Below are 13,404 nucleotides of genomic sequence, written 5' to 3'. Positions count from 1 at the left end.
AACCACCTAGAACACCTTACGAACCACCAAGCAACACCCTAGCAAACACCCTAAAAACCACATAAAACACCCTAGCAACCACCTAGAACACTTTACCAACCGTCTACACCCAAGTAAACACCCTTAAACACCTTAGAACACACTAAAAACCTCTTCACAATCACTTGAAAACCCCTAGAATCAGCAAAGCAATGCAAATCACTCCAAGCAACCTAGCAACCACCAAGCAACACCATAGCAAACACATAGAACATCTTTTTTTTAAAAAAACTCTCAAACACCCTAGCAACCACCTGAAACCCATTAGTAACCACATAGCAACATTATGTGGTTGAAAAGCACCATTGACTTTTGAAGCAAATCTGGTGTTTACTGGTGCAATCTATTTATTTCCTTTAAATTAAACAAATCTTGGCAGGTTCTGTAGCTCATTTGTGAGGAACGTTCTACAGTGTGTGATAGGAATGCATTCTAATACAGACAGTGATAAGACAATCTGCATGTCTTCAAGGTGTTTGGACACATTTGTAATTAAAAGGGGAAATGCTCAGAAAAAAATGTTAACCTTCACCATATGGAAAGGGTGAAAAGTGAATATGTCTGTCATGGAAATCCCTACACATCTTCCTCCCACATGGTGAGCAAATGACAGCGTGAACAACCATGACCGTTCCCCCTAGAGCCCCACTGCGAGCTTTAAATGAAGGGTAAAGTGGCAAAGAACATATGATGTGAAGCTCAGTTAGAAGTCAGAACGGCATGTTTCATTCAAGTGCTCAAACAACAGCATCGGGAAAGTGGATCCAGATTTGCACAATTATGTAATATCAGCCGCTGGCATTAAAAAAAGGCAAGAGGACAAGGAACAGAGAATGATTGTGTCATCTGATTCCTTTCAGAGGAATTTGCCCAAGTTGAACACCAAGTTGACACCTCAGCAAGGTGCCATAATACTTCAGTGGGCGCAGATGGCAGCTTAAAACTGTGCTGAGATATGCTTGAGGTACTGCCGTCAATGAACAGCATGATATATGTACACTGATAATCTTCTTCTGACCTAACCAGCTTCAAAATAAGAATTTTATTTGAAAAATAAAATAATCTGAATATCAGTTAATTTGATGACTAAACAGTAACGCAAACTGGATTCCAACTGCATGTCATCAGCATTTATTAATCTGTTAATCTGGTGAACATAAATCACAGTTCACAAACACTCTCAAGTTTTAATATCGTGGTACTGTGCTAAATCTCTTTAGTACTAATCAATTAACTTTTTATTATGGAATGTCATTCTTAATGAAATGTAAAATTACCTGGACAAACAAAATGATGCACTGACTTGAAGTACATGATTATGCACCTGCAAAAATAACTACACATGTATTAAATAATATAATAATAAATGATAAAAACAGTGAAAGTTTTTTTATTCATGATTGTAAGTTTATATCTCCCAATTTAGACTTTTTCTTCTCGGAATTGTAAGCTTATATCTCACAAGTGAATTTTTTATTTTTCTCTCAGAATTGCTAGTTTACAGCTCACAATTTTTTCGTTTTTCTAGTAATTTTGAGTTTACACCACTCAATTCTGACTTTTTTTTCTCCAAATTCTGTTTATCTATCACAATCTTTACTTTTTATTGTAATTCTGAGTTTATATCTTGCTTGTTTTTTTTTTGTTTGTTTTTTTTTTGTTTCCATCATGGAATAAAAAAAATAAAAAGAGAATTGCGACAATTCAGACTTTTTTTCTCATAGTTTGTGAGTTTATGTCTTACATTCTTTCTTGTAGTTTATATCTCGCAATTGTGAGTTCTGACTTTTTTTTCTCAATTCTTGCAATTCTGAGTTAATTCTCAAGGGCATTGCACACCGAGTCAGAAATTTTCGTATGCGTTTTTCGGTTTTTTTCCTATTCGTCATCCTTTCCTATCAAAATGCTTGCTACGGATGCTAAAAAGGAGAAAATCGAACCTTTTTCAGACGAGAATTTCAGACTCAGTGTGCAATGACCTTTAGTTTATATCTCGCAAATCAGCTTTTTTCCTCGCAATTCTTAGTTTATATCACAAAATTAAAAAATATTTTTACTCAGACTTGTGAGATATAAAGTAAGAATTAACTTTTTTTATGTGACAGTGGAAATAAATTTATGGAATATATATCTCATAAACTTTGGCCTTCACAGTTGTGCAATAGCATATGGGTCACTTTATAGCACATGAAGGGGAGTCCAGAGCACATCAGGCCCCTCTCAGCTAAATCAATCTTAGTGCCAAAAACCCATGACATCATTTAGGAGTTTAGTGGAGGAGGGAGTGGTGAACAGCGCATCATAATTAAGGACACATTCTGTGCAGCGTTTATATGCTGGAGCTGTTTAGATTTTTACCATCTGTTACGTCAGCCCACACCCCTATACTGCTTTATGTCTATTCTTTATGTTTTCGTCTACATGATGACTGTTTAATGGCATGTAATTAAATGTTATAGGACAAAAAAACAAATGTAATCAAACATGCAGCGTTCTAACGACAGCACAAACCCTGGAGTGATCCGAGTCCTCTTTTAACCTGTGTGTGTATACGTTGGACAGCACTAAGCAAATACATGCCAGGGCCCAAAAAAAAAAAAGCCAAGAGGACGTGGCAAATAACTTGAGTTTTTGGAGCACAAGGGCGGTATTCACTCCAAGACTGAAGCTCTTTCTGTTTCAGTTTATAACCCAGACTCTTACTCTGCTAATAGTTTACCAGCTGAACCACACTAATGTGATGTCACAATGTCAGCTATTATAATTAGCGTGTCATTCTTCTTTGATCATAATAAAATACAATTTATCTGTCCACCTGTATTAGGTGTCCTTAATATCACTGCAACTGGGGACATTATAATTCCTATAACTACTACGGTGCAATTTATTAAATTACACTCCCATAAAATGCACTTTTCTTATAAACCAAAGCTCCCATGCAAGAACTTTAACATATGCAGAATTTAGGCTTTTTATGCAGCATTTATTACTTTAAGTCAGCAAACAAATGGGAGTAAAATTTCAGCTGAAAAGACTGAACAATAAAGAGAAGTGAATGTTTGAATGAGTTTCCACTCTGGTCCAATACTTCCTGTTCACTGCTGGCCAGATGAAATAAGAGCAAAACAATCCCCATTATGCAGGAACAGCTGTGCTCCCCATCAGGGGAAGGAAATCCATTCTCTGCAGTATAGGCCTATGCGCTCAGAATGTGTGACATTCCAGTGAAATCACATACACGCTTTAGTGCATTCACAAAGGCAGTATATCAGAGATTCTGAGAGTGCTGCAAAAGAGCGGTGGAATGCATAACTGAATATGCAAATCTTTGGAAAAAAGGAAATTGTGGTAATACTTTCATTACGGTCTCCATGTTACACACATTAGAAGGTCCCACTTTATATCTTTAACTACAATACTTAATTGTTAGGTACAATATGTTTATTGTGTTCATGCTATATTGCAAAACACTTTTGATGCTATTGAGGTGGGATACAGGTAAGGTTAGGGAAAGGTTTCATGTATGGTTATGTTTTAAGGGTGGGTTAAGGTAGGGTCAACAGTGTAATCATAGATGTGATTACTGAAATGTATCACAACTGTAATTACATGCAGGTATTTTTTAAATGCAAGTACAATGCAAAAACTTCTACAGGTATGTACACAATAAGTGCACAGTATCAAAAGACTGATTTAAATGTCATATGGTTGAAGACACAATATAAAGTGGGCCCTAAGTTACTAAATTAGCAACGACGTCTAAAAATAAAAAAACATGCTGATATTTAGAATAACAACACTGTTGCTTATTTGATATTTCCTAAATGTTAAAGGAATAGTTCACCCAATGATGAAAGTTTGCTCAAATTTACTCACCTTCAGGCTACCCAAGATGTGGATGAGTTTTTTTCTTCAGTGGAACAGATTTTAAGAAATTTAGCATTGCATCACTTGCTCACCAATGGATCCTCTGCAGTGAATGCAGTGAACATCAGAACAGCTGATAAAAACATCACAATAATCCACATGACTCCAGTCCATCAACTAACGTCTTATGAAGAGAAAAACTGCATTTTTTAAAGAAACAAATCCATCATTACGGCATTTTAACTGGAAACAATTGCTTCAGGCCAAAATACATGTTCATAACTCCTCAATGAAACAGTCCATCTGTTGTCTTCTCACATCAAGATCCACCAACTTTTTCACATGAGAAAGCAATATTATGGCTAGAGGACTCTATATTTTAGCCAGATGCAACAGTTTGATGTTAAAACATTAAAGATATTTATGATGGATTTGTTTATTACATGCATGCAGCTTTTCTCCTCACAAGATTTTGGATGTCTGGAGACAGTTTAAATCAGCTGTTTGGACTCTAATTCTGATGGCACCCATTCACTGCAGAGGATCCACTGATAAACAAGTGATGCAATGCAAAACTTCTCCAATTCCTTCCAAAGAAACAAACTCGTCTACATCTTGGATTTCCTCAGTGTGAGCAAATTTTCAAGAAATGTACATTTTTGGATGAACTATTGCTAGCCTGTAACATTACAACAAGGGCCATAAAATAATAATAAAGTACATTTTATTACTCAGTATTTATAAATGCACAGCAGAGTCACAATGTAAGTGACATGGATTATTAAACTGAGCTATTGCATGATATTGAGCTGCCAGTGCGGGTTAAATGATAGGTGGGGTTAAAGGTGTGGTGGGAGTTTGGGTGGGTGTGCACTCTGCATCAAACTGTACAAACTGATGACATTTCCTGCACTACAGTAGCCTAGTTGTCAAACGCATGTCTCTTGTGTTTTAGTAAAGTTATTATTAGTTAAGGTTATTTTTGGAATTCGGTTACCTACAATAACTGATATAACGATAGATTAATTCAGTGTTTAGACGCTGAATTTTACTGCAAAAAATAGGCTAATGCAGGAAATTTGGAGAAAAGAGAAAAGAAGAAGAGTAGGCAACACGAGAAAAATCCCCATTCAATCATAGGCTACTTATTTCAACATTAGACATAAGAAAGCTGCAACCGTTATGTCCATAGACTTTCTAGTACTAGACGGAAACCCGTTTACCTCGTATGTAGCTTATTTTACTCTCGTCCAACAGACTGGATGAGGATGCTCCCATTGTGTAGCGTGGTTTGTCGCGGCGGTCCCGAGCGAAGGATTTTTTCCCGTTAACGTTAGTCCGATCCGGTTTTGAAGCGCAGCGCCTATTTTGACTGTCAGATAACGACGAGCGCAAATAAACTGTGACTCAAGCATCTCAAACTTCCTCAAACTGCAGCAGCGCCGCCCGCTTATCCTCTCAGCTCTGTCAACATCCGAACAGCAGCTCTGACCACTTTATACAGCTTTGTTTTGACCCTTTGTTTATTGATGTATTTGCAAATATTTTCAATATATCTCAAACACCTCTTTGTATTTTATCGCTAAAAAAAAAAAAAAAAAAAAAGCTATTTTGGCAAAACGTTTGAAAAACAGTATAGGCCTATTAACCGTTTGGAAAAATATGGCATAAAATGGTTCATTCGACAAATATTAGAATGTGCAAAAAGTGCAAAAGGAAGAAAATTAACATGGTCGCGCGTGCTCCGGTTGGAATTTTTTACAGTCTATGGTTGGAATTACTCATAATAAAAATCATACACATGTATTTTGTGTGTTGTTATTCTGAATGAATCCTATTAATTAAGAAAGAAGGAAAAGAGATAAAGTTATAAAGGAATGTGTAATCCGAAAGGGTTATGTCATTACTCTACTCCCCCCTAGAGGCACACTTTGCAGTTAGCGTTACCAAAGTCCCTTTTGGAGTTATGTACAAAAATGCTAATATATTATTAAAATAAATAAAATGCTAAAAATTAAATATGTTATACTAAGTTATAATTATGTGATAAAAACTTGACTTGCCAAAACAGTGTTGTCTTATGTGGCGGTTTTCTTACACAAAACACAGCAAAACATGGAGATGAAATCACATAATTATGAACAAATTAACTCATAATTTAAGCTCCTCATTTCATAATTATGATTTAGTAGGCTATATCATATTAAAACTTTTGTCATACATTTTTTTGACAGGTAATTAGTGTTTATGCCATACATCATATCTATGCCTTTTAATTACTTTAATTGTGACTTAATATCTCATCATTTTAAATTAGCATCTAGTTTATTTTTTTACATTTTATGTCAAAATGATTATTTAACAAAACTTTCTTCTGGGATGATCAGGTCAAACATCAAACAGGTCGCTAGTCCATCTAAGAATGATTTAAAATTACTAAGGCTATGTTTTTCCACTTTTTAAAAATATTATCATACATAGCTTGTAACAATTAAATTGCGATTAAATTTATAAAGAAAAAGGAACTATGTACTACATGTAATTTTGCACACTTAAGTGTTAACTGTTTACAACTGACTCACTTGTTAAAAAAATACCACATTTCCCACAGTTCATTTAGGCCCACTCGATCCGCCATATTGAGCGCCGCAGAACGCGCTGGCAGGGAGAGAGTGTTCATAACATTGAGATGTGAGTATGTAAACAGCTGCGGTTTTGCGGAATTATATGCTTTTTGGTTATCGATGTTGATGTTTTCATTAGCGCAAAAGGTATTATATGTCACTACCTTGTCGACAATGTCTTCATAATTGATTTAACGGAGCCTGTAAATACAGCATCTGGATTAACAGAGAGAGTTAGCCGTTAGCTCTACGTTTTCATGACAGCGCAGGGGATAAAACATTTCCGCCTTATTTTTTCTTTTCCGTTTGTTTTGTTTTGGGGTTTTTAATATCTGTCGGTTGCTGGAGAGCAGGCACAGTCATGCAATTGACACTTGGTACGTGTAGGCAGATGCTTTCTATATTCATTGACACAAAGAGTTAGAAGTGCCTTCAGGAGCTAATTTTAGCCTGATAGCTCTGTGACTGCAGGGTTAGACGGATTGATCGCTTATTATATCATGTTGGTCTTAAAAAATAAACAAAAACTGCTGAGCTGATGATTATTTAAACAGGGATAGAGTTAAGTGGACTAGATAACGTGGTATCTTTCAGTTTAAACTAGCGTCAACAGACCATAACATCCCTCAGATGTCAGTTGTCAGAGATGATCATAATGAATCTGACTCCTGTCCTAATCAATGATATTTAAAATTGTTGTTTTGTGTAAGTCCGAAATAGAAAATATTAAATCATGTATGACTTTTGATTTGAAACACAATTGTTTTGTTTTGTGTTGTTTTGATTTAGTATCTCACCAAAACCTGTAGCTCTTATAGTAGATTTTGATGTTAGTTCCTGCACATCATGTCAATATTTTTCTCTTTGGCTGTTTTTCCTCAGAGGTGAAGGACACACAGTGTATAAAGATGACACAAACGGTCCAGACGAATGGGGTTCAACCCCTCAGTAAGACCTGGGAGCTTAGTCTCTATGAATTACAGAGAACTCCACAGGTAAGAAAATTCATTCACCAGTTATTTTGCACAGTTGGTACGTTCAGGGTTTGCCAGGTGCCATTCTGACTGTATCTTAGTGAAACCGTGTCAAGAGATGGTTTTGGGATATGTAGTAAGACTGAACGATTTTAGAAAAGAATCTAATTGTGATTTTCTTTACCAATATTGCGATTGTGATTTAATATGCAATTATTTTTAAAGCTCTTTATGTTCTGTATTATTCAACAAAGACAAGCAATAAATCATTGTATAGCATGACCAACACAGTATTAGATAGATTAAACATAAATGTTCTTTTCTGTAGGCCAGGCCTATATGATACGATGAAATTAGGTGATGCATGAATTGATATGAATGACATTTTTATTTAACAACTACCATCACAGTAGTATATTGACTGATTTGTTGAGCTTCCAGCTTTGTAAGCATGTAGGCTAATAATTATTATGACAACATAAAGCACTGACAAATAAGCCTGGTGTAAACATTATTATAAAAGTCATTAACAAATCACACAAACTAAAGTAGATTGCAGAAATATAAAAACAAATCTGTTGCTTTACCACACTCAGTATTTAGGTTATTCAAATTCACTGTAATAAACATATGTAAACATGTGGGGATTGCAATTTTTAAACACTGTCTGTTAACTTTGGACAGACTTTAAATAAAATTTGAATATATGTATTAAATAAGAACATATGTATTATCTTAAGGTCGAAATCTTCAGTAATGAAATGCACCATAACACTGTTACTCCGCGTGTAGCGTGCCAGGGTTGCCACATTTTCAAAACCCGCCCAATTGTTACTCAAAACTAGCCCAATCGTGTTTTGAGGGGGGTCCACTGGTAAAAATCACATTCTGGGGGGTAAAATAGACATTTTCAGGAGGGGTTCCCCATGTAAAATTCGCACTCGAGGCTAAATATCAAATTTTTGGAGGCAAACCGCGGACTTGGCAACACTGTAGCATGCCAACTTGATGCTTCCTCTGAAGACTGCTTAGATGTGTTTGACTTGAAGCAACGCTGCTAGACCGATTGGTGTGTGTCATCAAAAGTACTACAAGAGCTATAAGAGAGCGGACGTCTCCTTATGCTTTCTCTCGCCGTACTTTGCTGTCATACACCGATCGATCTTCAAGTCGAACACACCTCTTTACTCTCGCGTGTCACGTGACTGATTGTAATCGCAGCCTCTGCGGTTGAAAATCAAGTTTTTTCATATCGCGATATTATCGCAAATGCAATTAATCATTCAGCCCTAATATGTAGTTTAGTTTTAGACCCTCAATGCAGCTTCTCTGGTGTTGTGCTCCTCTAGGAGGCCATCACGGATGGTCTGGAGATCGCCGTGTCCCCGCGAAGCTTGCACAGTGAGCTCATGTGTCCCATCTGCCTGGACATGCTGAAGAACACCATGACCACCAAGGAGTGCCTGCACCGCTTCTGTGCTGACTGCATCATCACTGCGCTCAGATCAGGGTGAGTTTGGGTTGTATGTAGGGTTTATTGTATTCAGAATTATATTATACTGTACATTTTCTTTGAGATGTGAAAAATACATGATCGTAACTGGATTGTTTTATGTGTGTATTTTCCATGTGTTGTATTAAAGCTGCAGTCCGTAACCTTTTTTTTGGGCTGAAAATGATCTGAAATACATTTTTGAGCAATTACATAACAAACGAGCGTTCAAAACTATCGCCTTACTTTAGCCCGATTCACAGCAGTAAGCTTATGATAATGTTTTCTAATTTGAATGGTACTGGTAAGAATTCACAGGAAATTTGAGCATGCCGCCACGTCATTACGTCACATCTGTAAACATAAAGAAGGAGTCCCGGCTAATAGATTATATCGCATCTGAGGATGCTGGAGGTGGTGAATCGTTTATAGCCTTTTCTCACAGCAGCTGGAATAATTAAATTGATCATTTTGATGGCGGATTGTAATCCAGAAAGGATTGTGTTTATGAAACACATGTAAGTGACTGAAATTAAATTATATTCCAGTTTTAAATGTGCATCTGACTACAGATAGCCTGCATGGGATTACACAAGATTTGTATTTTAAAGAGAACCAGTTCTAAGGAAGAATAATTTGCTTTTTGGGTTAAAAGAATTTCATTATATGAAATTCGAATGGTATGACAATTAGACTGTACAGAAATTGAAATCTACATGTATCGCTAATACACTAATACACACTACATAGCATTAACAATTTGAGAACAAAGTATGACAATAATAATAATTTGTACGGTTTGATGTGATAAGAGCTTACCGATTGTTTGATTTAATCACCATTGGTAGCGTGATTTATTGTAATGCTTTTTTTCCTCAGTTGGTCAGAACAAAAGTGGCAGACTTGTTACTTTATGCTATGCAATATCGCGTTCATTGTCGCAGATGCATCGCCTTCGATAATGAATGTGATATTGTGTAGCTTGTCAGTGAACTACGGCTCTAAAGCTCTCAGCTTTAAAGTTATGTAAAATCAAAATAAAAAAAACACATTTGATAGAATATTGCAGTGTATATTATACATTATTTATTTGTGTACAATATTATTATTATTATTATTAAAGTACTCATAATCGACATAGCGCCGAGCATCCCGAGTTCGAATACTGGCTCAAGGACCTTTCCCGATCCCGCCTACCTCTCTCTCTCCCACTTTGCTTCCTGTCATCTCTATACTGTCCTATAATAATAAAGGCAAAAACGCCAAAAAAAAAACGTTCCTCATTTGAGAAGTTTAATTTCAGTTCGATGCCAATTTTAAACTTCTCTGCTTCACAGGAATAAGGAGTGTCCAACATGCAGGAAGAAGCTGGTGTCTAAGCGCTCCCTCCGTCCAGACCCTAACTTTGACGCCCTGATCAGTAAGATCTACCCCAGCAGAGACGAGTATGAAGCCCACCAGGAAAGAGTGTTGGCCCGCATCAGCAAGCACAACAACCAGCAGGCGCTCAGCCACAGTATTGAGGAGGGCCTAAAAATCCAGGCTATGAACAGGTTAATGTCTGATATAAATCCATGTGGGAAAACATTTTTCTCATATTTACGTTTGTGAATTCTTATTTAATTTAATTTTAGTTGTCGTGTTTAGTGTTATCTCTGATCTATGGCTGTCATGTGCTGAAATCAGTTGCAACTTGGCAGGATATTGAATATTATGTTTTTACTCTATTCTAAGACAATACTTTATTTATTTATTTATGTTTTCATCTGTTTTTGTTACTTTGTTCCCACCGTTCCTCCACCGGGGGTGCTGTAGACTGCAGCGGGGGAAGAAGCACCAAATTGAAAATGGCAGCGGGGCAGAGGACAATGGGGACAGTTCACATTGCAGCAATGCATCAGTGCACAGTAATCAAGAGGCCGGACCCAGCATCAAACGAACCAAAACCTCCGACGATTCGGGACTGGATATGGACAATGCCACAGAGAACGGAGGAGGAGACATAGCACTGGACGGGGCCAGCGAGATTGAGCTGGTGTTCCGCCCTCACCCGACGTTGATGGAGAAAGAAGATGCCGCGCAGACAAGGTGAGCCAGTTCTGTTTTAATTAGTTTTGCTTAACTAATTTATCATCATTTTAGCTATATGCCTTAAACAAGTTTAATTTTAGTCTAAATTTAAATGTGGAATTTGTTACCAGGTACATTAAGACTTCTGGGAACGCCACAGTGGACCACCTCTCCAAATACTTGGCTGTCAGATTGGCTTTGGAGGAAATGCGCAAGAACGGAGAGGCAAGCCCCATCAACGTAGAGGCAGCCAGCGAAAAACAGTACACCATCTACATCCCTACAGCAAACAACCAGTTCACAGTAAGTTTGGTGCCACTTCATCTAGGGCTGCACGATTTGGTCAAACAATCATATTCTATCATTTGGACAAGGATTGTGATATGATAAATATTTAACATCTCATACTTGGATGTCACAACAAGGAACAATTTCAAGTCTGTTCACATGCCTCCAGGCAGCCCAAACAAGATCAAGTCCTATCTAAATGAATGGGGGAGTCCTGAAATCGCTGAAGTCGCAATTAAATTACATATTTCAAATCGGCAGCAAAATCTGAAATGAACTGCCCCATGAATGTTGTTTCTTACGCTCAAATAGCGTTAAAAAAGCTTATTTTTCAGGCTTGACCAGCCCATGCACAGTTATATCGCGCTTATGACTGCGCATGCGCATCGGCTGGTCTAGCCTCAGGTTTCTATGAGAACTGGAGCTTCTAAGGGCCGCTGCAGTGACGCAATTACTTTACCAATCAGCGATTGGTTCTTTCATTTAGAAGGCGGGACTATTTCTCCATATTGTGCGTTGCAGTTTCTCCCATTCATAAGTATATGAGTGAACCGTCTTTGTATTTCTATAGTCTTGGGTCACACCAATTTCAACCAAGCTTCATCAAGCTTGTCAATTTTGCATTGCTTTCAAGCCATAAATACTTAGATCACTTGTCAAAAGAAGGAAAACTAAAGACTAAACTCCTATTCTTATAAACTGTCAAACATGCTTTTCTTCAATATGACAGTGTTCATTTTCCCTCACAGGTCTTGAATGGCTCTTTCTCTTTGGAGCTGGTGAGCGAGAAGTACTGGAAAGTCAACAAGCCCATGGAGTTGTACTTTGCCCCAACGAAGGAGCACAAATAAATTCAGCGAGACACGAGGGTCTGAGCTGACCCAGGACAGACTGATGGTTCATCCTCTCTTCTCTCTCCCAGTTTCTTTCTGTCTTTCTCTCTCTGTTCCTCCTCATCTGGAGTATACTATTCTCTGGAGCCCCAGCTCCTCAATAACTGTGGCTGCTTTGATTTTGGTTTTTTATTGTCTTTTTGTATGGGAACGAGACCAGGGGTGATCATTGGGAATGGGGTGGGAGGGCCATGGAAGTCAAACCAGTGTGGATTAATTTTTTTTTTTCTCCCCCTTTCAGTTGACACAATCATTTGATTGTTACATGTTGAGTCCTTTTTGAGTCAAGAGGACTCAGACGTTGCCTTCAACAAGCCAAAATTTTAGTCTACAAAATGGATAATGCATCCATAACACCATGAGGAAATCACGCTGACTGCTTCGTGAAAGACTCTGTCAGAAGGTGGCTTTTGTAGCCAATGGTGCTGTCCTTTAATATCAGACTTGACCACTGATGTTCGCTGTAAGCTGTAAGAGATTTTAAGTGCATTTTCAGACACACCTCTCCTGTAGCAGTTACATTTGTTCACTAACATGACTGCATCTTGCCACTGTGTACCAGTACAATGTGATGGCTTAGTTCACATGACGCTGTCATGTCTGTACAAAAGTCTGTACTACCGGTGTTGGTCATCAGATGTTTCGGGGATTGTACATACTACATCACTTTATAGAATAACTACCTGGAAACTGTATATTGACACCATTGTTACAGTTATTACAGTACCGTTTCATAAAAACATAAGTTGGCGGCTGTACATTTGGACCCAGTTTTTAATAGTTTCATAGATGCTTCATCTAAGACTTTTTAGAGCATGGAGTACTTTTAGTTTGACATCCTTGGCATACATTTGAGTTCAATGTTGTTGTTTGGAAAAAAATGTATACAGCATTCTTTGTTTGGAAAATAAATAAAAAATGTATGCAAATTCTGGTGTTGCACTTTGAATCATACCACACTGCTTTAAAAGAAAAAGTTAAGGATAGTGGAGTAGCAACAACACAATTCCAGCAGATGGGGCTAGTGCTTCAGGTCATTTAAGGCTATGGTCCTAAGTTTACAGTAAGACCAATACATTATTTATTTATTTTTTATTCTGGCCAATACAATAAACTGATAATTATTTCATAGTCTAATCGATAAATGGCCAATAAAA

General features: G+C 37.3%; 2 protein-coding genes across 4 annotated transcripts in view; one reads left to right on the top strand and one right to left on the bottom strand.

Annotated features, from left to right (window-relative positions):
* Positions 1 to 5,351, bottom strand: part of niban1b (niban apoptosis regulator 1b) — a 30,391-nt gene extending 25,040 nt beyond the window's left edge. The window contains exon 1 of the mRNA XM_058797576.1: positions 5,130 to 5,351. Coding sequence (XP_058653559.1) covers positions 5,130 to 5,184 — 55 coding nt within the window. The 5' untranslated portion in view covers positions 5,185 to 5,351. The remainder of the gene's footprint in view (positions 1 to 5,129) is intronic.
* A 1,157-nt stretch (positions 5,352 to 6,508) lies between these two features.
* Positions 6,509 to 13,165, top strand: rnf2 (ring finger protein 2). 3 transcript variants are annotated; one of them, XM_058797600.1, is made up of 7 exons: positions 6,509 to 6,597; positions 7,413 to 7,525; positions 8,854 to 9,014; positions 10,334 to 10,549; positions 10,812 to 11,084; positions 11,198 to 11,369; positions 12,104 to 13,164. In XM_058797600.1, exons 2-7 carry the CDS (start codon positions 7,439 to 7,441, stop codon positions 12,203 to 12,205), a joined length of 1,011 nt encoding a protein of 336 aa, XP_058653583.1. In that variant the 5' UTR covers positions 6,509 to 6,597; positions 7,413 to 7,438; the 3' UTR covers positions 12,206 to 13,164. The 3 variants fall into 3 exon arrangements, with proteins under 3 accessions (XP_058653583.1, XP_058653593.1, XP_058653573.1); XM_058797610.1 differs by lacking the exon at positions 6,509 to 6,597 and adding an exon at positions 6,627 to 6,677; XM_058797590.1 differs by lacking the exon at positions 6,509 to 6,597 and adding an exon at positions 6,889 to 6,907 and having other exon boundaries at positions 12,104 to 13,165.
* The last annotated feature ends 239 nt before the right edge of the window (positions 13,166 to 13,404 follow it).

Source organism: Onychostoma macrolepis, chromosome 02 (assembly GCF_012432095.1).
Source record: "Onychostoma macrolepis isolate SWU-2019 chromosome 02, ASM1243209v1, whole genome shotgun sequence".
In the NCBI taxonomy this organism is placed as follows: domain Eukaryota; kingdom Metazoa; phylum Chordata; class Actinopteri; order Cypriniformes; family Cyprinidae; genus Onychostoma; species Onychostoma macrolepis.
Note: the sequence above shows the minus strand (reverse complement) of the source record. Positions and strands in the feature narration are given on the sequence as shown.